The sequence below is a fragment of the Aptenodytes patagonicus genome, chromosome 1 (genome assembly GCF_965638725.1).
Source record: "Aptenodytes patagonicus chromosome 1, bAptPat1.pri.cur, whole genome shotgun sequence".
NCBI classification, from domain to species: domain Eukaryota; kingdom Metazoa; phylum Chordata; class Aves; order Sphenisciformes; family Spheniscidae; genus Aptenodytes; species Aptenodytes patagonicus.
Genome location: NC_134949.1, coordinates 94,328,131 through 94,354,851, shown reverse-complemented (window position 1 = coordinate 94,354,851; position 26,721 = coordinate 94,328,131). Strand labels below are relative to the sequence as shown.

General features: G+C 42.8%; 1 protein-coding gene across 1 annotated transcript; it reads right to left on the bottom strand.

The window, feature by feature from the left end:
* Positions 1 to 302: 302 nt before the first annotated feature.
* On the bottom strand, positions 303 to 26,511 carry CCDC80 (coiled-coil domain containing 80). The gene is made up of 8 exons (XM_076349251.1): positions 25,852 to 26,511; positions 23,572 to 25,478; positions 19,466 to 19,622; positions 14,427 to 14,563; positions 13,691 to 13,839; positions 10,357 to 10,460; positions 7,662 to 7,742; positions 303 to 4,861 (listed from the first exon to the last, which is right to left on the bottom strand). Exons 2-8 carry the CDS (start codon positions 25,465 to 25,467, stop codon positions 4,515 to 4,517), a joined length of 2,871 nt encoding a protein of 956 aa, XP_076205366.1. The 5' UTR covers positions 25,468 to 25,478; positions 25,852 to 26,511; the 3' UTR covers positions 303 to 4,514.
* Between the last annotated feature and the right edge of the window lie 210 nt (positions 26,512 to 26,721).

The following is a 26,721-nucleotide window of genomic DNA, read 5'->3' as shown; positions in this document are numbered from 1 at the left end:
TTATTATTCTCATTTCTTACTTTTTTTCTGGGAGTATTAACTTTTTCTAGCATATATTAAGAATAACTGTACAAAGTGAAATTACTGTTGTGGTTGAAAAATTTTTTACAGCTGATCTCATTGTGCATCTATAGTAGGCCGTTTCAACAAAAGGCATCCTAGTTGTTTGCATCTGTATAGAATGAATAAGAAAGCATCTTCCAATGTAAATTCCAGAAACATGGTTTTCATTGGTTTATGATGTCCTGTTTTGGGAAATGAAACCAACGCAAAAAAAAAAATATGCTCAAACTGTTAAAGGCTTAGTTGCAATAAGACATTTTCATTTTTTTCCATTACATACAGCTTTGCAATATATACCTGCCTGAGTTCATTGTCTTTTTCAATCATAGCTACCAACTTTAGCAGGTTTTTCCGAGAAGAGTGAAAGTACTGTTAGCTTTAGATTGCTTTGCATTTACATGAGCAGTAGCTTTTTACATGAACTTTTCCAGAGAGCTTTGCCTTGTGTTAAGTCAGAACATAGAAATCGGCCTCATACCTCTAGCGACAGAGCATCAAACCAAAGATGAATGTCTTAAAAACCGTATGTTTGACCTTCCTGCCTGAAATATCTGCCTTAAGAGAAATGAGATATGGAAATGACTGATCTGCAGATTTTATAAAGTGCGCCTAGTTCTTGCTTTCAACTCTTGTCCTGCTTAATGATTTTTCCCTCTAGAAATTTCACCGATGCTATCATGCGTGGCTTATTTGCCAAAGTCTTAGATTGCACAAAGATATCAGGTATATAACTGTTGATCCAAGCATTTATTTGTGCTGTAGAGTTGGTCCTGTCTAACACGTAGAAATCTTTCTGTTGTCTTCAGGGTGGTGGTCTCAGAAAGATTCTGTTGGGTTGGCCAGGCAGGTTTCTTTTAATAATGGAGGAGGACTGTATATCCTCTTTGCAGCAACAGGAATGTTAACTGCTGTCTATAAATGGATTAGACATTGCATTAACTTAGCAATAAAAAAGTGTGTAGAGTAATCCGAAAGTATAACTATGCAATTCTGTGCAGCTGTACTACCCATGGCAATAGTCGAATTTAGCGTGTACACGAGATTTGTTAAAGGAGGTGACTATGAACGATCGTCCGCTGGAGAGCAGCCCTGGTTAGCAAGGGGGAGCTATTCTATAGAGTTACAGTTCAAATAGATCATGTGAATCCAACTTGGTTAAGTATTTCCACTGTATTGTTGTTGACCTACTCCATGTTGGAAAGCTTACTATTTTTCTCCTCAAATGACAATAGGGAAATTTGAGGAGATTTTTGGAGAGCAGCAATAGTTTGGCACGTAGTGTTTAATGAATACATTGGGCAGAGAGCTCTTCCTAAGCTGCGATTTAGAGCCCAGATTCCCAAATGTTTGAACTTAATTGCTGCTGAGGATGTTATGTTCGTCCTTCCAGGCTGGAGGAAATAGTTCACAAAACCTCCCAGGAAAAGAGATGTGTTCATGTTTCTCTTGTTTATAACAAGCCAATTAAAGCAATATATATTTTGGTTAATTTCAGCTACTTTGTGAACGTAGCAACTGAGCCATGGTGCTTGAAAGGCAGCCTGTGGATGAAAACAGCCATCTCGGAGCTGAATCAAATCCCATAAATATGTATGAGAAAAAAGTTTTTCTTTATGATGTGGAATCTTTCCACTAAGGGCTGTAGAAATAGGACCTTAATCTCAGTAAGTCTGTCCTCAGAGTGGTGCTGCAGGGACAGATCCAGTGCTTTGGATTTGATTTGCGTTTTGCAAAATGAAGTCTTAATTTGGAGTATTGTAGCTCCTGAATGCTTATAGTCTTCAAGATAACTATACATTGTTGTTGAAAGGATTTTTTTGGCTTGGTGTTCCTTCAGGCTTTGCTTTTAGTTTTCCACAGGGAGAGGTAGGTTGCAAAATCAGGATTTTAAATCATTGCTAAAAGTTTCTGGTAATTTTGAGCCAGTTTGTAGCGAAGGCAGGAATCGGCACCAGAATGTAGAATAATACTGTCTTCCTCAAATTCTATGAATATTTGAATGTGTAGTTTGGTTAAGAGCCCATCTCAACCTCCCTTATAAGTGGATAACTTGTTTGGAGTTGTCTTTTTAATGCAACTCCCACAGAATGCCTAGGCTGGGTTTGGTTACTTGCACAACTTAACTTTGAATTCGGGGGGGGGGGGGGGGGGGGGGAAGGGAAAAAAAAAAGCAATTTGGATCAGGTGTTGCACTCTCTTTTGGAAGTTAACTGTCTCCTCCTCCTGCTAAGCACAGGACATTTAGTTTCCATGATTTGTAATGTGAGTTAAAAGGGCTTTCATTTAAAGACTTTACATAAAAATCAAGATTACAGAAAAGTTGAAATGACCACCTGAAAGAAAACATCCCAAAGGTGTTTCTCTTTACATCTACAGGATGTGACTGTTAGACATCTGGTATACTTTCCTCTGCTTTTGCTTTAGGCAAAGAAAGTTAGGCCACTGACCTTAATGCACTGATGCAATAAGCACTTGTTTTCTAAAACTGAGCTATGGGACCTCCCATTTTCTTCTAGAAACCTTTCAGTTCTGTGATTCTTGTTTATAGCTCCTCTTTGGTTTTTTAAATTTCTCTGTCCACTTCTTTCAGCTGTGGAAGTGCTGTAGTTAATGAGAGCTTGGAAGCTCTCTGCAGGGAGCAGTCCTCTCAAAACAGTTCTGTCAAATGCCTACCTTCCCCCACTTAGCTCCAGTCACCTGGGAGAGGTAAGTTGGGAGCTGTACCCTGGGCTGGCTAGACCTTGCGGTACGGAGGGCAGCCTGCCCCAGAGGGTGACCAGGTTTGTAAAGCTAAGGAAGAATCAGCCAGGCCCTGCCACCTCTCCATATCTGTCTGCCTTTCTGACATTCAGAAGGGCAAGCAAGGTCTGACCTTTTGTGACTAAGTTTGTAAAGAAAGCATCTGGTTTTGAGTGAACTTGTTGCTTTACCCAGTTCTGTTTTCATCTGGGCCAAAAAAAAAAAAAAGGATTAGGAAAATGCTCAAACTCAAACTGTGGGGCATGTTCTGGCCAGCTTAGAGCTGTAGCTTCTCCCTATGCCTGTGCTACCGCTGTGATAGCAAAACCTAGTAAGAGTGCATGTATCTATACATGGCATGTATAGATCCACGTCACGGATTATAAAAAGAAATGTGACTGGTCAGGCATGCCTTCAACGTTAGAAGTGACCACTGTGCCACTATGAAGGATTGCATGATACCTTCACTTCAGGATATTCCTGAATCTTTTTGCTGGGTCTTTAATGTTTAGAAATCTAACCCAAATGGTGTTGAAAGCATGGCTATGCATGCAGCTCCTGCCACTGATTTCAGTAGGAGTAGGGTGGTGCAACAGATCCAATGCCTAAAGACACCAATGAGAAAGGAGAAGAAAACCATTTCAGAAAGTGTGGCAGAAATAGAGCTGGTTTAGTAGCAGATCAAATTATCCCCAAATAGTTTTATAAACATTTAGCCTAGATTTTTTTTTTCATGGGGGAGGGCATGAGAAGAGGTAGAAGGAAATTTGAAATTTAGAGCAATAGTTTAATTAAAAACATTATTATAGAGAGCTAGTTACAACTCATTTAAAGTATACGTGAATGAGAATTTTTTCCTTTTTTTTCTGATGAAAAAAATGCTTTTCAGTTTTCTGTATTTCAGACAGTGCTAACTATGGTTGGTGTTTCCACTTAGCTCTCATTAACTTGGATTTAACTGTCAGGTGGGCAGGACCTAAGGGAACAGGGACCCCAATTAAAAGAATAAATGGCCATGCAGCAAGCTTTGTAGTTAAGAACTTTACATTGTATTGGAACAAATCCTGCCATAGCCATAAATTCTTATTTTCATTGATAAAGTCAGCTAATTACAATGTTAATGCACTGTAGAAGGGATGCTGTCTTTTTAGACAAGGTACTTCAAAGGATTTTATTATTATTATTATTATTATTATTAAAGACCCTGCCCCATGCTTCTTTCTTAAATTTTCCTGTTCTGGGAAAGTCCTGAAGTGTGATTCTTTGCTTCATGAGCACAATGCAATCTCACTTTCCAATAAATATACTTATTTTTTTTTCTCCTTAGAAAAAAATACTAAAAAGAGCACTGCAATATTTGTTGGACAGTTTGTGTCCTGCCCTACGGTACTGTCCATGCACTGGGGCCATGGCGTTTTTTTTGTTTGGTTTTAATACGAACAGCACCTGCTGATGCCCTTTGTTTATAAAGGTTTAAAAATATAAAGGAGTCTTTATTGTTTAAAGCTTCAATACTACTGGTTTGAATTGCTTCACTGTAAAGGCTTCTGTGTTTTTGAGAAGGCAAATGACCAAAGTCCCTTGATTGAACAGTGGAAGAACGAGGCATGGATATCTAGGTGGCCTGGGAAGACTTTCTGCAACTGGCCACCTATTGCTTGGGTAGCTATTAGAAGACAGGCACGGGGCAGTCGAAGGCTAAGTTGCTCTTTTCAGTATGGATATCCATGGTGGTAACTTCCGTGGTGACGGTAGTCATCTTGGTAACCTTCCTGGTATCCCTGGTGATAGCTATGGTAACCATACCCACCATACTCATCATCTGGGCACTGCATGCCGAGCGATTGCTGAATTGTCATTTCCTGTCGCCGAAGCTGCATGGAATCAATCAGATCATACACAATTGCCATAGACCACATTGGGGAAGGGTACCAGGATTTGACGTTTCCATCTTTCCCAACAAGAAGCATGGAGAAATATTCTGGGCTAATTTGGAAATAATTTCGAATGTCTTTCACCAAATTAGCTGGGATATCTTCTCGGTCTACAGTAGAGCTTCCTAGAAAGTGATCACATAAAAACAGCATTGATATTTTGTTTAGGCAATGATGGTGGTTTGTAGGTAAGCGAGTTAGCAACATGAGATAGGATACAGCCCAATAACTAGCAATGTAAGATTCTTGTCATTTACAAGTTCAGGATTTCCTGGTTCCGAAATGAAACTGCTCCACTGTGAACTAAAGCTATATTTTTCACAGTTTTGTTAGGTTTAGTAAACTTTATTCTCTAGGCTGAAACTACTGGAGTGTGGCACACTTTTTTGTCACCCAACACACATGCGCTTCTTTGGCTTCTATGCAGCTTGTGTCAGTGGTTCACATAATGCAGAAGGCATATGTAAAATACTGTCACAGTGAAAGAAATCACTGGAATTGAAGTGTGATAGTGTGAAGAATTGCAGGATGAATTTGCTCGGTCATTAATAGCGGTATAGAGCCTCACTCTTGAACTGTCATGATATGGGAGATATGGGATGTGGTAGATGTCACGTCCACTTTAAAATCTATGTTCTAGCACAAATCTGGTGAACTGCAGGCTTTTAAGTGTGAAGTCTGTGCTGGGTAAATGAGTAGAAAGTACAAGACAACTAGGATCAGTGGACACATATATATATATGTGTTATATATATACACACCACATAGACATATGCATAGTTGGCTTGGTAACAGGACTCTTACAAAGTGGCACCCTGCCTTACAAACTTGTTGAGGTTCTCTGAAGGAGGTCAGCAAGCAGGTGACTAAGGGTGGTCTGGCTGATACAGGCTATGTGGATTTCCAGAAGACTTCAAAAGGAACTTTGATAGCTTGGTTGAAAGGCAGAAACAAGGTGGGAGCAAATGATCAGTTCCTAGAGTGGAGGGAGGTCACCAGTGAAGTCCTGCGGTTGGTTGTGCTGGGGCTGGTGCTGTTCAATGTATTTGTAAATGACACACATAAGGTATGAGCATGGAGGTGAGGAATTGTACTGAGGACGTGGAGATACTCAGAGTTGTAAGGGCAGGGGATGATTGTGAAGCATTGCAGAAGACCCTTGTAAGGCTGTGTGCCTGGTCAATAAAATGATGGACGAAATTCTATTCAAATTGAAGTAAAATGATGTACACGGTGAAAATTTTGCTAACTCCACATAAGAAGTGGTGAAGTCTGACCATTACCACTTGGCAATGAGACCTTAGGGCTATGAAGGAGAGTTTCATGAAAGGCTAGTTCAGTGCTCACTAATGGTCAAAAGCTAAAACAGATGTTATAAACCATGAGGAAAATAATAAAAACCAAAACGGAGTATTATTATGCCACTATGGAAACCTATTGTTTGTGTGCGTCTTGAACACTGCATGCAATTCTGGTTCTCTCGCCTCAAAAAAATATGGTAGAACTGGGGAAAAAAGTCAGAAAGGCAACAGGGTTGATCATAGGTTTGGAATAAACTTTGTATGAGAAATGATGAAGTAAGTAAAGACTGCAGTCTGTAAAATAAATGGGTTGGGGGAGGTCTACAGGATTGTGAGTGTCACTGCAAGGATGGATAGGCATTAAATGTTTACCTTTTGTCCCCACGCAAGAGATAAGGGGTATCAAACAAAGCTACAGGGGCCATGTTCAGGACAAATAAAAAGTGCCTTGCAGATCTGTAGAGGTTCTCACAGGAGGACACATGCTAGAAGTTAATGTGAATTCAAAGGGAGATTAGACAAGTAAATTGAAAAGAGATCTGTTGATCTTAACAAATAGGAACTATAACCAAGGTCATGAAGTCCTTCAAGGAAAAGTAAGTGAAAGCTGCAAGAGTGTTGATGGAAGAAGTATGACATCTGCTTCCTCTGTTCATATTCTTTCTTAGGCATGGACTTACGTCTATATGCGGTAGAAGGACTAAGATGCTTTCATGTACAGAGCTGTAGGAATGGCAATGGGATAAATAAGCTCCTTCCTGTCTTTGTCCCTCCACTGATGGTGGCAGTCATTTGGATTAGGTAGTAGAGGAACCTGTAGCATTTGAAATGTACCCTGACAGTGAGATCTCCTAAGAATAGCTACCTGAAGTAGCCTGCTGGGATGCAAGTGGAATGCTTAAAGGGGGCTTACAAGAAAGATGGAGAAAGACTTTTTATCAGGGCCCATAGAGACAGGACAAAGAGTAATGGTTTTAAACTGGAAGAGAGTAGATTTAGATTGGATACAAGGAAGAGTTTTTTTAGGATGAGGGTGATGAGACTGAACAGGTTGCACAGAGAAGTTGTGGATGCCCCATCACTGGAAATGTTTAAGGTCAGGTTGGATGGGGCTCTGAGCAACCTGATCTAGTGAAAGATGTCCCTGCGCACGGCAGGGGGGTTGGACCAGATGATCTTTCAAAGGTCCTTTCCAGCCCAAACCATTCTATGAAGATGAACCCATGTAAGAGAAGCTCCTGGGTCTATGTTCTATTAGCCCTGCAAACTCTTGAGCATGTAAAAGGCACAGACATCCCTTTGTCTTTGACAGCAAGGCAGGCAGAGGAGTGTACTTGGGAGCGTATGTTTAGGTGGGAGATAGAGATGTGAGATGACTTCCAGATGATATTTGGGCTTTTCTGTCCTGAAGAAGCTATATAATGTTTAGCACAGGAACACCAAGAAAACTTGTGGTTTGCTTTTGTGTCTTCTTGTTTCTTAAAAGAAACAAAACAAAACAGAAAAACACAGTCATCCCTCTAAAGAAATTACATCCCTCTAAAGAAATTACAGCAAAGAAACACTCAGCACTATGTAATGCCCTTCATGGGTAGTACTGAAGAAACTGGAAACAGTCACTTACCATTAATTGGATACAACTCTAAGACACCACCAATATCTTCTCCAAGTCCTAGCAATTTGAGGATAGTTATATGGCGCAGACCTGTGGAGGAAATGAAGGAGGTTTTGGGTCAGACCAGTTCTTTCTGCTCGTTCTTGGGCAGATTTCAGTTTAATCAGCCAGGTCTGTGCATGCTAAATTAGGGGCCAGTTTCAGCAGCCCTCCAGGACGAAGAGTTACTGATTTCTCTGGAGTCTCTGCCAGTCACATCACCTGTCCCAAACGTGGGGATAAACTAGTGTGTTGAATAAATGTGGTATCAGTTGCATAAAAGCTATTGCTAGTGTCCCAAGGACAACAGCATTTGGTGTGGTTCTGTAGCATAGGGATACAAGCATTAAGCACAACAGTAAATTACAGAGGCCATTCCCCAAATTCAGAATGTTTCTGCACTGTTTTGTTCCCTAGTAAAGCTCTTACTTGTCATACACACAGCAACAAAGTATTTAGAGGCAATATAACCTATTGCAGTTAAACTCCAAATGACTGTGGGGAATGGCTTAGGACAGGCATTCACTCCTTTCATTTGTTCTGCAGAGGCTTGGGCTGTTGCCTCTGTTTTGAAGAAAGACCTTAGGGGCTGTAGAAGCTGTTTGGGTAACATGAGCCTGTACAATCTACAAAATCTTTGATGTAACTGTTTTTACAACTTGGAGGTAAGATACTTGGAAATGTATCACTTTTAGTTAAAACAACCATTGAGGACAAATGCTTTAGGAACTCACTGGATCTCCTTCAAGCTGTCCCTAACAAAGGGTGGGGAGAATTAACTGTTTTGGTTACATCCCATTCTTCAGAAAGCATTTTACAGCAGTCCATGTCACAGTTTACTTTGGTAGTTATCAAATGAGATGATGCTGACGCTCTGAATGAAAGCCGGATGATTATGAATTGTGTTCCCCAGGGCTCAGTGTTGGGGCTGGTCTTGTTCAATATCTTTATCAATGATCTGGATGAGGGGATTGAGCGCACCCTCAGTAAGTTTGCAGACGACACCAAGTTGGGCGGGAGTGTTGATCTGCTCGAGGGTAGGAAGGCTCTGCAGAGGGACCTGGACAGGCTGGATCGATGGGCCCAGGCCAACTGTATGAGATTCAACAAGGCCAAGTGCCGGGTCCTGCACTTCGGCCACAACAACCCCATGCAGCGCTACAGGCTTGGGGAAGAGTGGCTGGAAAGCTGCCTGGAGGAAAAGGACCTGGGGGTGCTGGTTGACAGCCGGCTGAACATGAGCCGGCAGTGTGCCCAGGCGGCCAAGAAGGCCAATGGCATCCTGGCCTGTATCAGAAACAGTGTGGCCAGCAGGAGTAGGGAAGTGATCGTGCCCCTGTACTCGGCACTGGTGAGGCCGCGCCTCGAATACTGTGTTCAGTTTTGGGCCCCTCACTTCAAGAAGGACATTGAGGTGCTGGAGCGTGTCCAGAGAAGGGCAACGAGGCCGGTGAGGGGTCTGGAGAACAAGTCTTATGAGGAGCGGCTGAGGGAACTGGGGCTGTTTAGCCTGGAGAAGAGGAGGCTGAGGGGAGACCTCATCACTCTCTACAACTACCTGAAAGGAGGTTGTAGCGAGGCAGGTGTCGGTCTCTTCTCCCAAGTAACTAACGATAGGACGAGAGGAAATGGCCTCAAGTTGCGCCAGGGGAGGTTTAGATTGGACATGAGGAAAAATTTCTTTACGGAAAGAGTGGTTAAACATTGGAACAGGCTGCCCAGGGAAGTGGTTGAGTCACCATCCCTGGAGGTATTTAAAAGACGTGTAGATGAGGCGCTTAGGGACATGGTTTAGTGGGCATGGTGATGCTGGGTTGACAGTTGGACTCGATGATCTTAGAGGTCTCTTCCAACCTTAATGATTCTGTGATTCTATGAATAAACAGACAGTGTAGCAGTGATACTGTGCATATCTCCCGGCGTAATTGAAATGTATTGAAATAGTGGCTTTTGAATGGGACCTGTTTCATTCTGTTGTAGGATGACTCTGAATACAGTCTGGGCCCTGTATGGTACTTGTATTGCTAGGAACCTAAGTTAAAGAGTTAAGTCTCTCAGGGCTTCATAATGGAAAGACAAGAGTGTTTCTCGGTCTTGCTCTTAATTGCCTCCTGGATGAGCCCATCTCTGCTGACTATGTAGTTGGATCTTAAGTACCTAGTTAGAGGCCTGGGAGGGTCCTTAATTGGGTTAAAGCATCTTCCATTAATATTTTTACAGGTTTTGGCAATGAAGCAGGAAGGAAAAGAAAAAAACCTGATGTCCATACATTTCCCTGATACCTGGCCCAGTTCTGAGCTGGGTGTAAGAGGATCTGCCCTTCCCAAAGCATTGTACTTATGTCGTTAATTTGTGCAGTAAGAAAAAGAAAATACTATTGATCTCCTGAAGTACAAGCCCGAAGAGAAGCTTTGGCGTGCTAGCCTTTTCTGCCTCACACAAATGATTCCAACACTTTGTTTAGCTGTCTTAGCTGTCAGGGTGTGCTGTACTACCTGCTTAGCACAATATTTTCCGTTTGTATTTGGAGTAGCTACAGCAAACTCTTCAGTTGTCAGACTCCTCTGACTGTCTAGGTTCAGACTTGAGCAAAGGAATCCATCACATCACATCACCAGGAAGGATGTGGTTTTGGGGAGCAAGAGTATAATTTCTTTTGACTCACCAAAATTGCAGGCTTGTCCACTGAGAGCAGCAAGCTGCTGGGAATAAGCCCAGTCCTCGTCACTGGGAGCAGAGATCACCACCAGCCGCCTTCTCCATCGGAACCTGGAAAGAGAAGAGAGTGCGACAGGGCACGGTCGTGACACGTGACTCGAGTCGTCTCACCATTTTTGTTCTCTGTAGACTGAGATATGTCATACCTCTCACAACTTCTAAGTAACAGCTGTGTGGGAGATCTTCCCAGTTCTATCCATCACTGGGAGAGGATAAAGCCTGTTTTGAATTTCCCAGCTCTAAAACTCTCAAAGAAACATCTGCAGGTTCGCTGCTTCACCAAACACTGCAAAGCTTACGATCTTTGCTCAAAGCCCCCTTCAGTAGTTATAACAATGCTGAGAAGTGTATATTCAAGGGAAAGAAAGATTCCTGTAGAATTCCTCACTAGACATTTAGCTTTTACGTCATTCACCACTTCTGGAACTGCACAGTTATTTTGCAGTCCAAGGGCTGTCTGAGAATGAGGGTGTATCTTCATTTCAGACATAACTCATACTTCTGTGTAAATACTCACTGACCTTTTTCTTCTATACCACACTTGCTCAAAATATCTTTCACATGGCTTTAAATCTGAGCTTGTTTGTATGTGTGTGGCTGTGTGAGCCTGTGGCTATATAAGGCATGCATGGGGCAATAAGATAAATCTTTGATTTTTCTTTAATATGAGATGCCCCATCTAACCAAACTTTTGCACACGGAGCACCTTCCGTTGTCCTCTCAAAGAAAGGCAATGCCATAAGGACACTTGAAACCTTTAAAAATTCGAACTATAGGGGGTTTTAATACTCTCCAAACACCCCCTTTTTTGAATAAAGGTACTTCTCCATTAAACCTAAATAAATCAGATTTAAAGGAATTTGCAAAGCTGCAGGGATATTTTTAAAGCAGGAAATGATCTTTTAAATGGATGCAGATGTTACTTTGTTATAATGATAGCCTGCCTTTCTGCAGCACCATGTGAAGATCTCAAAATAAAGGCTAATGCAATAGGTCAATTCTGTTCCACTTGAGAGATGCAGAAAATATGGTGGGACTTGCTCAAAGTCACAGAAGAAGTTGCTGGAAGAGTAGGGGATGATGGTGTCTTTGCCTTGTTGACTGACTGATACTGCATGTATTTTTAGAATTAAAAAAGTAAATCCTTGAAAAGCAAAGCTCCCCAATTTTAATCTTGCCCAGGAGGAACAGCAAAGAGACATGGGCGTGTGTATACAGGTATGTGAATAGGAATGAGAAGCATTAAGAATCACATATGTGACGTGAAGGAAAGGGGGGAGATTTTGTGCTGTTATTCTGAAAATGGGGAAAAAATAATCTTTGTGAATTTTGTATAGCAAAAGCACCTGGCTACCTATAAACAATGGCTGAGAATGTAAACATTGGATCATATTTTGTCTAGGGCATAAATCAGGATGGAATCTTACCCATGAGCTGCTTTAAGATACTCTAATTCCTTTGTGGTTTTTCTGAGTATCTCCTTTGGAGTTGCACAAAGCTGAAAAGGGTTGAAAGCCACTCAAGCTGTTTATCCCCCTGCCCCAGGCAATCCCTGTACCTGGTGTGCTTGTCTGGGGCTACATCTTACCGAGAAATTAATTGAGTTGGTCCTTCACATCACCAATGTACAGATTTATGCCTTATTTCTGACATCAGAAGCCACGGGCCAATATTCCTGTCCTGACAAATCTGCCAGACCCTTCCTGTGTGCATCCTTTCTTCCTCTTCTACCTATTTTGCATCCCATTCTTGTTTCTGAGCCCGGAGAGCAGGACAGCCAGTGTCTTGGTGTCACAGGAGGACTCCCCCCCAACAAACTCAAGGACCTTCTTCTGATACATGTGGCTTTCAAGCATTACTCAAGCCAGCTCTGGCTCTCATGGTCTTCTTTCATGCCAGCCAGGCTTGTTAAGAACAATATTTGTGTTATTATAACTGACCTTCCCAATAAGCAACACCAGGGAGATGATGCCAGGACTCTTGTTCTTCTGGGAAGATAATCTTGGACAAAGCTGGAATGAATCTTGCTGGGAATCTGACCAGTTAATGTGGCTAGTGAAGTCCACCCGATATTTAAAGCCTGATGCTTGTTTCACAGACAACAAATGCATTCTGTGCAGTGGCAGTTCTGTTTACAGATGCAACATTCTGCATTTTTCCTGCCTGTTTTTCTAATGTGTGTTTATTACTAGGGCTGTTTGCAAGCAAAGCAGGATTTGGGGCCTGTCACTTTCCAGCATACAAGCTCTTTCTTGTGTTGGTCAGCTGTGGTTCTTCTTGGTGGTCTTGAGGATGAATCACTGAGACCTAAACAGGAGGTGGTGAGGTGGGTGAGGTGGATCTTGTTAAAGGCTCTCTTTCTGTTGAAGTGGCCATCGAATTTTAAAATGTTTATGAATAACAACCTACTCATTTACCTGTTGCTCCTTTCCCCCTCAAGTCATAATCCATCACGCCGCCTCAGTTATTTTTGTAGTCATCTGGCATTAACAGTGTATTCCCATCGATTTATGATAGTAGGTGAGGAGGATGCAGTAGTGACAGGTAAAGCCTAAAGTGATGGGGTAGCCCTAATTTCATGTAAATTATCCTGTAACAGAGAGGGCTATAGCTGCACAGCTCTTCTGTGGATCTGAATTCCCACAGTCCAGACATGTTTATTGCCTGGAATTTAGGTCTCGCAGGTAGAGCAGTAACATGGCATATAGAGATTGCATAAACAAAACTCTTTCTGCAGAAGGTGTCTCAAACATTTTGCAAGAGACATCTGCAAGACCTTTAATAATATGCATGAGTAATACTGGCAAAGACCAACTGTTATCTCAAGCAGGATAAGAAGGGAGTTACAGAGAATTAATTACTGATTTGAGCTGCATGGAAGGGATTAGAATGGGATTAATGAGATTGTGATGGTTGATGATTGAAACACATAAACACTGTGCTTCATACATTCAAAACACTGAGCTAACATCTGTGAATTAATCCTTATTTGCTCTTCTAATGCAAATCAGTGTTGTTATCTCCATGTCATGATGGGGGTACTGAGGTACAGAAAGTTAGTGTCCAAAGAATGTGCAGTCAGTCAGGAAACACAACATGCATCCTGACTTCCAGTGCTCTGTACAAGACTGCATGCAGCTAAGGCTACATCTCTGTATTTGCTTAACACTGTAAACACTGAGAAATCTATATTAAAAAATCACAGAAATAGTTGGATGGGTGTTTTTCCAATAAGACAATAATTATTAGAACTAGAGGTAGATAAGAACAGAAGGTAATACCTGGATAAGAAGCTCTCAAGGGATTGCTTCTTATCTTCTTTGCAGACAATGCCCTCTTTTTTCTGTCTTTCCATGTCTTTAATTCGTGACTGGAAGGTGTCGATCAAATCAAACACGGACTTCATTGCTATGGGTACTTCATAGTATTGCTGTTAAGAAAAAAAGAACCGATGGATAAAAGGATGCACATATTAGCAGTCTTTCTGCATGTATCACAGCACTGTAGGATATATAGAGATTCAAGTATTCCTATTTACACATGGGTAACAAGGCCTGAAACAGATTAGAAACCATGGAAAATATTATTGGTTTTGCAATCAGACTGCTCTTTGGAAGTTTTTGTGATAAGGCCAGGCCATTGCAGGCAACAAATTGTCATTATATTCTTTTGTAAGGCCATTCAACTAGAGCATTGTCCATATGCAATGTGCTGTCATCCCGTTGAGCCGCCATACTGTGTTTTAGAATGCCAGGTACTACATTAAAATCCCTGCCAGCGGGGGTCCTGTTCCTATGGTGTCAGCTCACCACCCCAGCAGAAACCCCCAATTCCTGAAATCCCCTAGCTGCAGAAAATGAAGATAGCTACTTAATTCCTGAAAATTTCTCTAACTGTCCTTTTACTTCTCCTCCAGCAATGACCAAGTCCTGCATCAGTCTCTTATGTGCCTCACATGCAGTATAATTTCCTAAAATTTTTCCAATTCCTTTTCTTTCAAAGAGTTGAAACCCTCACCTTGACCTTCATGTCAGTGTCTGTTAGCACCATGAAGAAGTCATTGTAGGTCATCCCATACTCTTTCCTCAACTCACTGATGAGCTGCTGGTCCACAAGATCTTCATCCTCTATCACTTTCATGGGCTTTTCATTATCTTCATGTGAGACAAAGGAGAAATAAAAATAGTCATGGAATCATAGCACTCTGCCTTTAATTTCACCTTGAAAGAAGCCCTCTTCCTGCTGCATAGGCAAGATATTAAACAACATCAGTATGGCACTATGGCTTTTAACTGTCCAGTTTTCAATCCCAGTATTTTTTCAAAAGCAGTCTATCCTAGGGCACGTGCACTTCAGTATTCAACATTGCCACTTGCTTTTAAAAAATCTTGGTTGCCTGCTCTTTCCTGGAAAGATCTTTTAGATTTTTTCAATATGCTTATACATGTATATGCATGTACTAATCATTTCACCAGCTCCTGAAATGCAGCCACTTCTGGAATAGAAAATAGAAACTGTTCAACAGTTTAGGACAGGAGCTGGAAAGCACCATATCCAAATGAAACAGCATAGAGAATTTGGGTCAGTAAAATGTAGCTAGAACAGCTTGAGGTTGGCCAGGACACTAGAGTTAACCTTTCCAGTCTTAAAAAGTTACATGGGAGGTTTAGTGACTACAAGAAACCAGAAACTGTTTAATACGTCTTCAATACTGCAGTCCTAGCTCTTCAGCTCGCTCTATATACCCTGCTGTGGCACTCCTTCTCCATCTGCTTGCTGATGTTCATTTCCTATTCTAGTACCTTGACAGGAAAAAACTTAATTTTGAGAGTGATTTGTACCTACTCACTGGTCTACCCTAAGAAAACATTCAGAAACGCTTGAGGAGAAAAAGACCTCTGAAGACAGAGATTTGAAGCATGCACAAGACAAGCCTGTGGAGGTACTGAGGTTCCTTACTTCCCCTGGAACCAGGCTGTATTAGGGCCAAGTCCTGAAAGCCTCCGTGTCATCAGCTCAGTCTCAGCTGTAGCATCCAGCGCAGTGCTATACAACTGCGACAACGCTGGAACAGGTCTCCGTACGCAACTGTGGGCCTGGAAAGCTAAAGACAGGCTAAATCACACATGAAGTGAAATGTCACCTGGGCACCAATGAGCTCTCTGCAGACATGACTTGCTTATGCCCTATGACACCACTATGAATATAAATATTCATATCCTCACTTAGAAATCCCAGCCACAGTTTAAGTGACCTGCCCGAAGTCAAAGAGAGATGCGACAGCCGACCAAGAGCTAGAATCCAGAGGTACAACTTTCGAGTCCCCTGCTCCACAGGGGGACTTGAGCACACAGCAACAGAAAAAAATTGATTCATTATACAATAAGGCATTTTAAATAATTTTCTAAACATCCGTAGCCTTTAAGGAACATACTGATCTGATGCAAATTTTGCAGTGGGTCCAATCTGTGTAATAGACTGAACAAAACTTCTGAATTAAAACTTTGGGAAAATGTCTGAATCAGAACCTGACCTTTAGGTTTCGCACCTTGGACCCACTTCTTACAGAAAAAAACCCCAAACTGGCAAATGTTAAAATCAAGCTATAGACATAATTTATATGGGTTTACATGGTTATATGTATCTCAGTTGAAAGTTTAGTAAAGAATTATAGGCAATGTTATAAATTCCCCATTGGATGGGTTGCTGTATGTGCTAATTGGTTATTCACTTTGTAAAACATATGTGTCATGCATCAGTGCTTTATAAGTGAGTTTTACGTGTCACTAATGACAAGCATGACCATTAAAACATAGACCAAAAATTCATACTTATGCCTGCAAACAATTCCCTACAAAAGCAAAGACTATCTCATTGGCCTATATGGAGGTAGAATAATGCAAAAGATGTTAGTGTGAAATGTGATGGGAAACAGCTGTATGGTGCAGTACCTTACACCAGCTGACCCATGGCACTCTTCTGCTTTAAAGACTGTAGATACCAACATGAAGATAGCGCTTTAGAGTTTCATTGTTAGGAGATTTTCTTTCAAAACTTACAATGTAAAGAAGAAAAATAAATGACAAGAGTAATACAGAAAAATGTTTCAGGGGAAAAAAATAATGCCACAAAGGCTGGCCTGCCTTTCAAACTTAGAAGTGATTTCTAGGGAGAAAAAAAAGAAGCTAATCTAATCGCCTCTTTCCAATTCACTACTTGTCCCTGACCTCCACCTCATAAAGGACATCTGGGATCAGCATGAAGAACAATGGGAGTTGAGACTGTCTGCTGCTGCCTGCAAAGTCCTCGCTCTCTTTGTTCTTTCTAGAATGGTCACTGAAAGAGTGTGGAAACTTTTCTCCATACATCTTTAGCAGCTAGACAGGCTGGGAAGATGAGTTGCTGTTTACAAATAGTTCAAATGAGGTTGCAAAGAAGTTCAGCAGTTTGTTGTAGCAGTACAGTGGCCTAATAGATTAGGTATTGGCTTTGATTGTAAGGTAGATAGCCTGGGGCTGGTGTTTAGTTGACTAAAGTCCTGTTCCCATGAGCTGGGGAAAAGAGACCACAAGGCTAACTCAGGGTGAAGAGAAGACCTCTGCAGTGACACTCAGTTTTTGTGTCATTCCAGTGGGAAGCTGGGAAACGCTCTTTGGTTTCAGTATGAGCTGATCTTGGCCAATCAGTGTTAACGAGCTCTCTTTCATTCACTACTACGAAATGTGTTTGAAATTTCAAGTGAAAAGTCTTTTCTGTGGACTTTTCTGTTGTTGTCATTTGTATCTCAGTCCCAAGATGCATCACTACAATTAGACCTCATCATGCTGGGTGCTAAGGCTTCTCACTACACCATAAGTACTGTGAACAAAATGTTTCTTAGGAGCTTTTGCTGCCTTTGGTGCTGACAGAGAGTGAGCCATGAAGAGTTCATGCAAGCAGGAAGGGTAGAGGAGAAGGGGAGGTAGAACAGAAAGACATTTGTATTATTTAAACTTTTAAAAAGGCTCAGGATTTGGTGTTTTGGGAAAAAATGTAAGGTGAACATGTGAGGTTTAACTTACACCCTTCTAAGTCTCCTGCTTTTCATCAACAAGTTAATTCCTCCTGTGAGAATTCAGCTGTTATATATACTTGTGTGGTTTGGGGAAAGTTTGGGTGTACGTTAAGTTTGGAACAGGCTGAAAGAGTATGGTCTATGTCAGAGTGAATGTCTGTTTATTAGCCAGACTGGAGCTAAACACAACCCTGAACAGGCCACTGACAGGCAGATGGGTCTAGGTACACAAAAAGTGACCTTGAGTAACCTAGGCCTGATGTGGAAAATCCTGTACTCTCCAGATTTGTCAAGGAGGTGCACAAATGGACAGTCTGGTGGGATTTGTGACTCACTGTCATTCAGGGACACAAGGCTCCTGGTCCCCCACTGGGTCCTCTCCCCCTGAGAGTAGTAGAGGCATGGCTGGAAGCCAGACATAAATCTGTGATCTTCTGGCCTGTTGTATGCCAGACCTGAAATACCCTGGAGCTGGTGTGGTCCTGAGCTTTCTGTTCCATCACACATCTCTTCCCAAGGTCTGGTAAAACCAGATGAACTTCCAGAGGAAAGATGCGGTGGACCTATAAGCAAAACTAGCAGCTTTTATACTATTTCTTTGCCTTTGTCCAGTGAAGCTTTCATGGTGGTGTTAACCTTTAGATGCAGACAGCAATGAGATTGTTTACATGATTCAGGAGACACCTAAGCTTAAGTGCTTTGCTGGATTGGGACCTGAAATCTTTGTCCAAACCCTACTGTGATGAAAGGAAAGATTCTCACTGGCTTTGGTGGGTGCTTCCCCAGGACCTGAACACTGATGTGAGTTGTTTCAAAGCTGCCTAAGAGAGATGGATGCCCAGTGTCACCCGTCTATATGGGAACTCTGTATGTAAAGAAGGTGGTACTAAATATGGCTGAATGAGCTACTCTTCAAGCCCTTCATAGTCTGATTCATAGTGCCTCCAAAACCTCCCGTTTCAGTGAGATGAACCTCTTTACAATAGCCAGCAATAAGCAGTCACACTGATGGGTATCTTGCTTTATGGGTAAAGAGAGGTGATAGGACTTCAAATGGTGAACCTTTTAATATCAGGTATGCTGGTGCAAATTTGTAAGGTTTGGAACCATACCTAGAGGCTATGGTTGAAATCTTCTAAATTAATGCCTACTAGTACAGAGGGGAAAATGCTTCTGGACCTCCCCTTACTGTGGAGAATACTCACTTTGTGAACATATCAAAATCAGCTCTTAAGCCTAGGAAAGCTGATCCTGGGAAGGAAGGGAACTCACAGCAAGGTGTCTAACTAGCACGCTTCTCTCTGTCCTGGGTTTAGCCAGTGCATGCCCCTGAAAAATGAAGCTTTTTCCATGACCTTGTGAGGAGTGCAAAGGCATGAGAAAATGTTATGTGGCAGAGTGGGGAGATAATGATGTTGAACTTCAAAATAGGATTAACTTAGGACAAGTTTTGAATATAATGTCAAACAGTTCCCTTCAGCATTTCATGTCCCCAATCTCCTCTCCTTCATGACAACAGCCAGTTTCTTTAAGCAGTGTTTAAATTGTGCTAGCCAGTATGTAGCCACCCATGGCTGATGTCCTGCAAAAACCAAGGGCAGGGGGGCATTGTATTAGGACAGCCGTTCGGTTAGACAGTGAGGTTGGTATTCAAGATATTGGTAGAGCTGAGCCTAATTTCCTCTTTCTGTCCCATGCCCTCATCACATTTTTCTGCCTTTTCACTGTTTCACTGCTTTACTGGCTTTAAGAATCCCCACAAAGAAAGCTGAAGGTGCTCAAGTTACAGCACTGGAAGCCTAAACATGGAAAATACCAGAGACACTTATGTAAATACAAAAGGGGTGTAGTTGGCATGGAAGGAGGAGGAATGGGTTTGAAAGTGCAACTGGACCACAACAAATGATCTTGCTTAGATCTTGACCCAAGCTGGGGAGATTTCTCCCTTTGCTGTCTGTATTGTGCCCACGAGATGGAAAGAAATTATAAAAAAAAAAAGAACCTAGCTGGAAGTGGTCAATTTTCATGCTGCTGTTGTTCATGGTGCCAAAAATTGTAATGACTGAGATCTTCCTCGTTGCCATCTTGCAGAAGCTTTCCAGATATTCGTCTCGCTGCTGTACATACATGGTGTTGTCCGCCTTGGGGGTCGTGATCAGCTGGTTGGTGGCAGAGATAAAAGAGCTTGTTTAGTATAAGGAATGAAGCAGATGAGTATTTTACTGAAGGAGAACTAGTCACTGTCTGCAAACTGGACTTTCTTTTCCATAGAGCTGTTGACAGCTCTGTATTTGCTTGTGGTTAAAGTAAATAAAAACCTTTAAGCCAGGCCTGACCCAAAGGTGTTCAACCAGCCGCAGGAAAACCTTAGGAAGCATGGCCAACTGGTGGCACCAGCTCCTCCGCTGCCTCTCCACAGTGCTGACAGAAGAAATGGCACTGGATTTTACAGGAAACCATATACTCTCCTGTTATCCCTTGCCCTGCCAGTCCCACCAGGTCTCCCACACAGCCTTCAGTGGTGCCCTGAATCTAGGATTCCCCCTACTCACTCACAGTGGGAGCACTGGGAACATGGCAGCTGCTCTGGCCTCATCCCATGGTCCAGGCAGGGCTCCTGGTGGCTGTTTTGACTGTCAAGGGGTGAGTACAACTAGGGCTACATGAATACTGATGTAACTGGTGGCCCTATAAGAAGACCCTGAAGACTTGCTACGGCCACTGTGACCTCATCTGAAAATTGCTGATTTAGCTTTTGTTTGTTCTAAGCCACTTTGATGTCTTACGGGACTTATATTTGCTGAGAAGGCATGGCTATGGGGGAAGAGCAGGAGGAGGAACAATTACAACAACAAAAATATAAAAACCTCTACAGTTTATAATACTTATTTCAAAGCCTCTTAACAATTGCAAAGATTTAACTTTTAAAAAGTTTAAAGCACACAACTTAAATCCTTCATCAGTGACTGAGATGCAAATATTCCAGGGAAGATGTGTGTGTAACAACATGCAGTGGTCCTAACAACATGCAGTGGTCCTGAGCAGCAGTTTCCAGCAGAAGGTGGAGAGGAATGCTGCAGCTCTAGCAATGTAATCATTCTAACTGGCAGCAGTGAACTGCAGTCAAGCACCTGCCACCAATCCCCCAAACAGAAAGCAAGTTGGAATCTGGATCTAAATTTTATGGTTTAAGGTCATAGATAATCACCAGAATCCTTCAATTGCAAACTTATGCTTTAGTCTGTAACAGGTGCAATCATCTTCTAGCTGCCTTCTTAAGTTTGTAGGGCCTGGAGGCTAACTTTTATGATATACTCCTTATAAATCCAGTTCATCAATGCACTGAAATGTAAGAGGCATTTCTTGGGCTTATAAGATCTGACTCTCATTTATGCAAAGGCCCCCTGGCATGACTACAGCATTGGGACATGAAGGTGAATGAGAGTCAGACGCAAAGAGGATTTGATTTCTGGGCCATAACATGTAACACGCTTTTAAACTGCATAGAAATGCTTCAAATGAAAAAAGGATCATGAAAAGGATTTGAGGACTGAGATCAAAACCAGACCATTGGTTTGTATTGTCCTCCTAATTTCAGAGGACGTAAGCAGGAACACACAGTCAAGTCTGAATTCTATCTATCTACTTCATCAAACCTTGTAGAACAAAGCAGGGAACATTTAAAAGGCAAAGCAAACTTCAAATCAGAGCTTTGTGCTAGGACTGTTTTAACCCAGACAGTATATGCACTGTATCTATCTGCATTTGCATGCACATGTGTGTATGTGCATGTGCATCTATGCACGTGTGGGTATAAATGTAGCATTATATATAAACTATCAGTCTGCATTTCATCGCCACAGAGAAATAAAAAAGCCAAACTCGCTGAGCCTTCTCAACGTTAGTAAGACTGCAATAAAAGCCCCACTATAGAGAGGTGGAGCTGCAGGACTCAAAACCCATACATTTTTTTCAGTTTCCACAGCTGGGTCCTAAATTTGTCATTAACTGAACTTAACCAAGAATAGCCTTCAAAATTCTGGATGTTTTAAAGTCACACTGAAATCTGCTGTCTGAGATCCTTAATGATGTGTAGGACTTAAAAACCCACATCTCTCTCAAAAGACTTTTGGGAGAGGACTGAAACAATGTCCTTGGGAGTCAGTCTATTAACGTGGCTGAAAGATTAAAGTATAGCAAAGCAATGGGGAATAACTCAGGTAGAGCCACTTCTGCAGCAGTGTGGACAAATTCTCTAGGGAGCATGTTTGAAGACTCACGTCTTCAAGGCGGAGTTCATCTAGCTATAAGGACCGACCCTAAGGGAGCTGAAGAGTTTGATAGGAAGGGATGCAAATAGGCAAGTGTGTGGATTCAAAGAAGCTTGAGAAGTTCTTTGTTTTCTGCATGTGCCATGCGTGGCAAAGAGATAGTAGAGTTCAGCCACTGCTTTTACTGATGACCAAATCAAACCTATTCTCCAAGAAACTTCAGAGCAAGCAGGCTGAGGATGGTATTAGATACTGGAAAAGTGAAGTGCAGCGTGGCATAATCATTTGTCTTCAGTGAGTTTTGGCCTGACAACCTGAGATTGTGCAACTGCTTTCTTGGAGATCCAGCTGAGAGGTGGCCTAGTATCAGAAGGTTCAAATTTCAGACCAGCCTTTAAGTTGCCAGGACTGTGTTGGTGTAATGAGTTAGCAGCCTGACATCTGTGAGCTCTGCTTTTGGCTCTGTTTTCAAATTTGTTTTATTTGTCCTGATGCTGCACATATTTTGGAAGCCACAACATTGAGATATATGACCAAGCTTCAAAGGTCCCAAACTTCTGTGCAGTTTCTCTCTCTGAGCTTTTGACTTGGTTAACAAGTAACTAATAGGCATTATTTGCAAAATTCAATCAAGTTCAAAATTTTCAACTATATGGCTCTTTTCCATTTCCATCATGTTGGGGAATGCAAGTCTGCTAGCTCTGCACAGCCCCTACAGCTGGAAGAATGGGGAGGGGGAGAAGAAAGTTGGCTTCTGCTCAAGTCTGAATCATCAGCAGAACAATTAATTAAATTCCAATGGTTGAAATCTTAGTTTGGCATCTTAGCTATTGTATTGGAATATGGGGCATGAAAGTCAAAGCTATGTTTGTGACACTGACTATTGGACAATAACTGTGAAACAGGCCAGCTTGCAGTGGAATAATTGCAAGAAACCAGCTCCCACAATAATATTTTTAAAGAACTGTTTTTCAAAGTGTACCTTTCAGGGTATGTGCCATCTGCCAGAAAAAACATTTGTACTACAGCTAAAACTGTTTCCTGTCCCAGGTGAAGTGTTTTTTTAGATAAGTAGTTGGAAAAACATACAACACTATTAAACCCTGGGACAAGTAACTCCAGACCATGCTGAGTTTCTCAGACTTGAAAACTTACAATAGTGTTATAGTTTAATAACAGCAGGGGAAAAAAACAAAACAAAATAAAATTTGCATGGGATCTCTGAAGATGTCTGGGAGATATGAATGCCAAATTCCCATCAGAAAGAATAGCAAATGCAACAATCCTACTTCAGGGCATCTGATCATACGCCTTTGTGCATATCCTCAGTCAGACATGCGCTAGTACTGCCAAGCCACCTGGCTTGCTCCAGTTCTAGGACACCAGCACCAGTATAAAACAGGTGTGCCAGCTGGCAGGACATGCTGAGCATCAAAATGTGGTAACATTGGCAAGTACCCCAAAGCGATGAAGGGATGTAATCCACACTGGAACTTCATTTTATCAGTCATAACTATACTGATCCTGACACCTACGTATCCACTGGAAACAAAATAATCTGATGGCTATATGGTGGCTCATGGAAGCGACTGGGAAGAGGTTTTAGCCTAATTCCTGGCTGACTGGTGTTCATACTGCATGTAAGATTTCCAACATGAGGCTGCGAAACCTTCCCTGTTGGAAATGAGCGTTTGGGTCTAGAAATTTTACCTCTTAAACAAAAGCACCAAAAAAGAATAATACAAAACCACCATAAACTTTCTGTTCTGCATATTCCTACTAGGAGGGAGATATGACTTCGTTTATGTAATAAGATTCAGATGAATGAGTTACTTACAATGAGTCGCCTTTTGCCTTCAAAATATTCCAGAAGGTCGGTCACCGATTTCCTGGGAGGCTGTAGGAAAGGCTTCTTGTTGGGCTTGGGGAAGTCCTCATTCTCAGTCCTGCTCCCCTTCTTGTTCTTCTTGCTACGGTCTTTGTCCTGCTTGTTCTTTTTCTCAGCTTTGTCCTTCTTGGACTGCTTCTCACTCTTCTGCAGCTTGTCAGGTCTGTCCTTCTTCTTCTTCTTCTCAGGTTTATCCATTCTTTCATGCTTCTTTGATTCTCTTCCTTTCTTTGGGGGAATACTTCCTGCTGCAATCTCTTCCTCTAAATGGGAACTAGCAGGCTTGCTCGGGTCATATTTATCTTCATATTCATTGCTCAGTATCTTTTCTTGGGTCTTCTTTTTTGGTGGTTTAGTCTTAGTTGGTTTGTGTTGCCCTGGTGTGACATTCAGGTCCCTATGGTTATAGTCCTTCCTGTCTGTTCGGTTATCTTTAAATCTACCCACATTTGCCTTTGTATAGTGCACTGAGGGAGCTGTTGGGACTTCTGTGAAACTGTCATATCGGGCAGCTTTGCTTGGTTTCCGTGTGGCTGCCAGGTGTTTCTCTGGGTGGCCACGCTGCCGGTCCCTGCGGTTTGCCTTCCACACAGGAGAGTAGAAATCCTCAGAGGCTGTGACTCGTGGCGTGGTGGCATCGAGGGCTACTGGCAGCCTGTGGTACTCTGTGGTGGAATGTGACTTTGTGGTCCAGGTCCTCTGCGTGGTGGGGAGGGGTGTAGTCGTTGTCGTAGACCGGCTTGCTGTTGTCACTGCGCGGGTGGTGGCACGGGTAGTTGTGGTGGTGGGAGGGAGGGTAGTGGTCCTTACTGTAGGCAGAGGAGTGGCCACCGTGGTTGTCATTGGTTTCCTCACTGTTTTGGTCCTTGTCGGCTGGTTATTGTTCCTCCTTGGCTCCTCCTTCCTTGCTGACACCTGGACATGTCCACCACCAAGGGTAGGCTGGGTGCTGCCCCCATTATTGCCTTCCTCAACCACTTGTCCCTCCACCCCAGCTGCTTTGCAAGTCTGGATGAAGCCCTTCTGCCTCATCTTCTCAATTTTTCTGATGGGGCTCTGATCAATAACTTCGTACATGGCCTCTAGCCTGACTGGATAAGGATACCTTTCCTCCACCTGCAGAGTTTTCTTCAACAGCACCATGCCAAATTTCCCCTTCTCCAGTTTCAGAAAGCTCATGAGCTTAGGTATGAGGGCAGGATCCAGTGGCTGCTCCAGGATTTTTCCTTCGTTGGTTATCCTTCTGACTTTTCCCCCTTCTTCCCCTTCTTCATGGAACAACACAATCTGCTGGATGTGCCTCTCGGCCAGTTCGCAGTAAACATCGTTTTTCAGCAGGCTCATCATGAGCCGGTAGTAGCCCTCGGAGGCATGGGGAGCAGAAATTACCCACACCCGATTTTTCCCAGCAAAGCTGGCCAGGACATTGGGAGAACTTGACCCCGAAGGGAAACGTACCACTCGTGACTGTGAGGCAGAGGATATTCCTTCATCCTTAATCATCTCAGACTTGGAGTATTTGGCTGCAGCTGTGAGTCTCTGTACCCGTCTCGTTCTGGTTCCCATGCCCCTGGCCTGGGAGCGCACTTCTCCTTGCAGGAGATTGGCAGGTGCCTTTGGAGGTGCTAAAGAATCCTTCTTGGTGATGGGGTGTTGGGGGTTCAGGCTTGAATTTCTCAGGGGTGCTCCAGACCTTCTCAGGAGGCTGCTTGAATCCCTGTAAGCCAGGGGCAGTTTCCTAACTCCATGGCTCCCTCTCTCCGCTTGCCTCCCCGTCTTCTCAGAGCTGCACACTAGCCACGCTGCCCACAGCAGGGCTAAGCTGAGAGATGGCCTCCAGTTCATTGTGCAATCCACTTGCAGGGAGAAGGAGAAAGGGAAGAAGTTAGATGTTAGCAGTATGATGCTATCTTGAACAAGTGATAAAAAAAGCAGAGCACAGACTGGCTAGTTTTTGTGATTTAAAAGTGCTGATTACACCTCAGTCCTGCTCTGGTGGCTTTGTACAGTTTACGGTTATTTTTGGAAAAGCACAAAATGATCATTTTATGCAAAAATGAGATCATCCGTCTGTAACATGACTCTATCCAAAAGGACACTGTGATCTGCATCCTTCTCTCTCTCTCTCTGTCTCTCTCTCTCACGCTCTCACATACACACATGCAAACACGCACAGAGAAAGGGTCTGGTACGTAGACCAGAAAGCCAAGAATTTGACTTGAGACTTACACTCTCAGGGAAGTTCCCCTTCCAGCGACAAGGTTTCACGATTTTTTCCTTTAAAAGGAGACCGATGCCATACAGCTTTGCTGCTGCCCAGTGATTTATCTTTACGCAGCCCAACGGGTCCCAGAGCCTGTCTGTCTCCCCGTGTATCTTTTAACTTTCTTTCTTCTTCACCTTCTTGACAAGCGGGATGAGGTTAGCGGAAATTTCCTTTGGGATCTCTGCTTCTCCATTTACCTGCAGATCTGGCTTTTTGCTCTACCGGTTACCCGCACAGGCAGGGATTTCATTTAAGAAAAGGGAAATCCCAGCTGCTCTGAGTCTCTCTCTTTTAAACTTCCCAAGCCTCCTTCCCACTTCTTGCTTCCTCAGTCCCGTTTAGCTCCTTTGTTTCCAGAGAGGAAAGCACCAGCATTAATATGTTTTCCAGGCTGAAGAAAAACACAGGAATGTGATGCTGAAAAAAAAAGGACGTTTCCCTTTCCCCTTTCTCCACACTTCGACAAAAGCAAATTGTAAAAGACTCGTCTTTTCTTCTCTTTCCCTTCTTGGCTGGCTGCAGTCCCAGAAATGTCAGGGTAACCCCAGCTCTGCTCCAAACCAGCCTCAGACAACGGTGGCCACTGGAAATGGGGGAACCTTCACTCAGGATTTAACAGCTCAGCAGAACCCGCCTCCTCCCCACTCCGACACAGGGAGGGAGGAGGAGGAGGAAGGCTCTGGGGGCCGAAACACTGCACAGCATCACAGAGCACTTCAGAGGGGGTGACTCCAGCCTTAACTCTTTCCTTCACACGTCCCAGCTCCCTGGCGCTCCCCAACCTCGGCTTTCTCTTTCCTTCCATTAAACGGACACTGTCTGGATAAAAAATA

Bases quoted from the DNA above. Each gene is read 5' to 3' on its own strand.
- CCDC80 (XM_076349251.1), bottom strand. From the start codon at position 25,467: ATGAACTGGAGGCCATCTCTCAGCTTAGCCCTGCTGTGGGCAGCGTGG. The intron at 19,623-23,571 runs GTAAGTAACTCA...GCCACCAACCAG, and splicing joins AAGGCAAAAGGCGACTCATT to CTGATCACGACCCCCAAGGC. The intron at 10,461-13,690 runs GTATTACCTTCT...TTCTCTTTCCAG, and splicing joins CTTGAGAGCTTCTTATCCAG to GTTCCGATGGAGAAGGCGGC.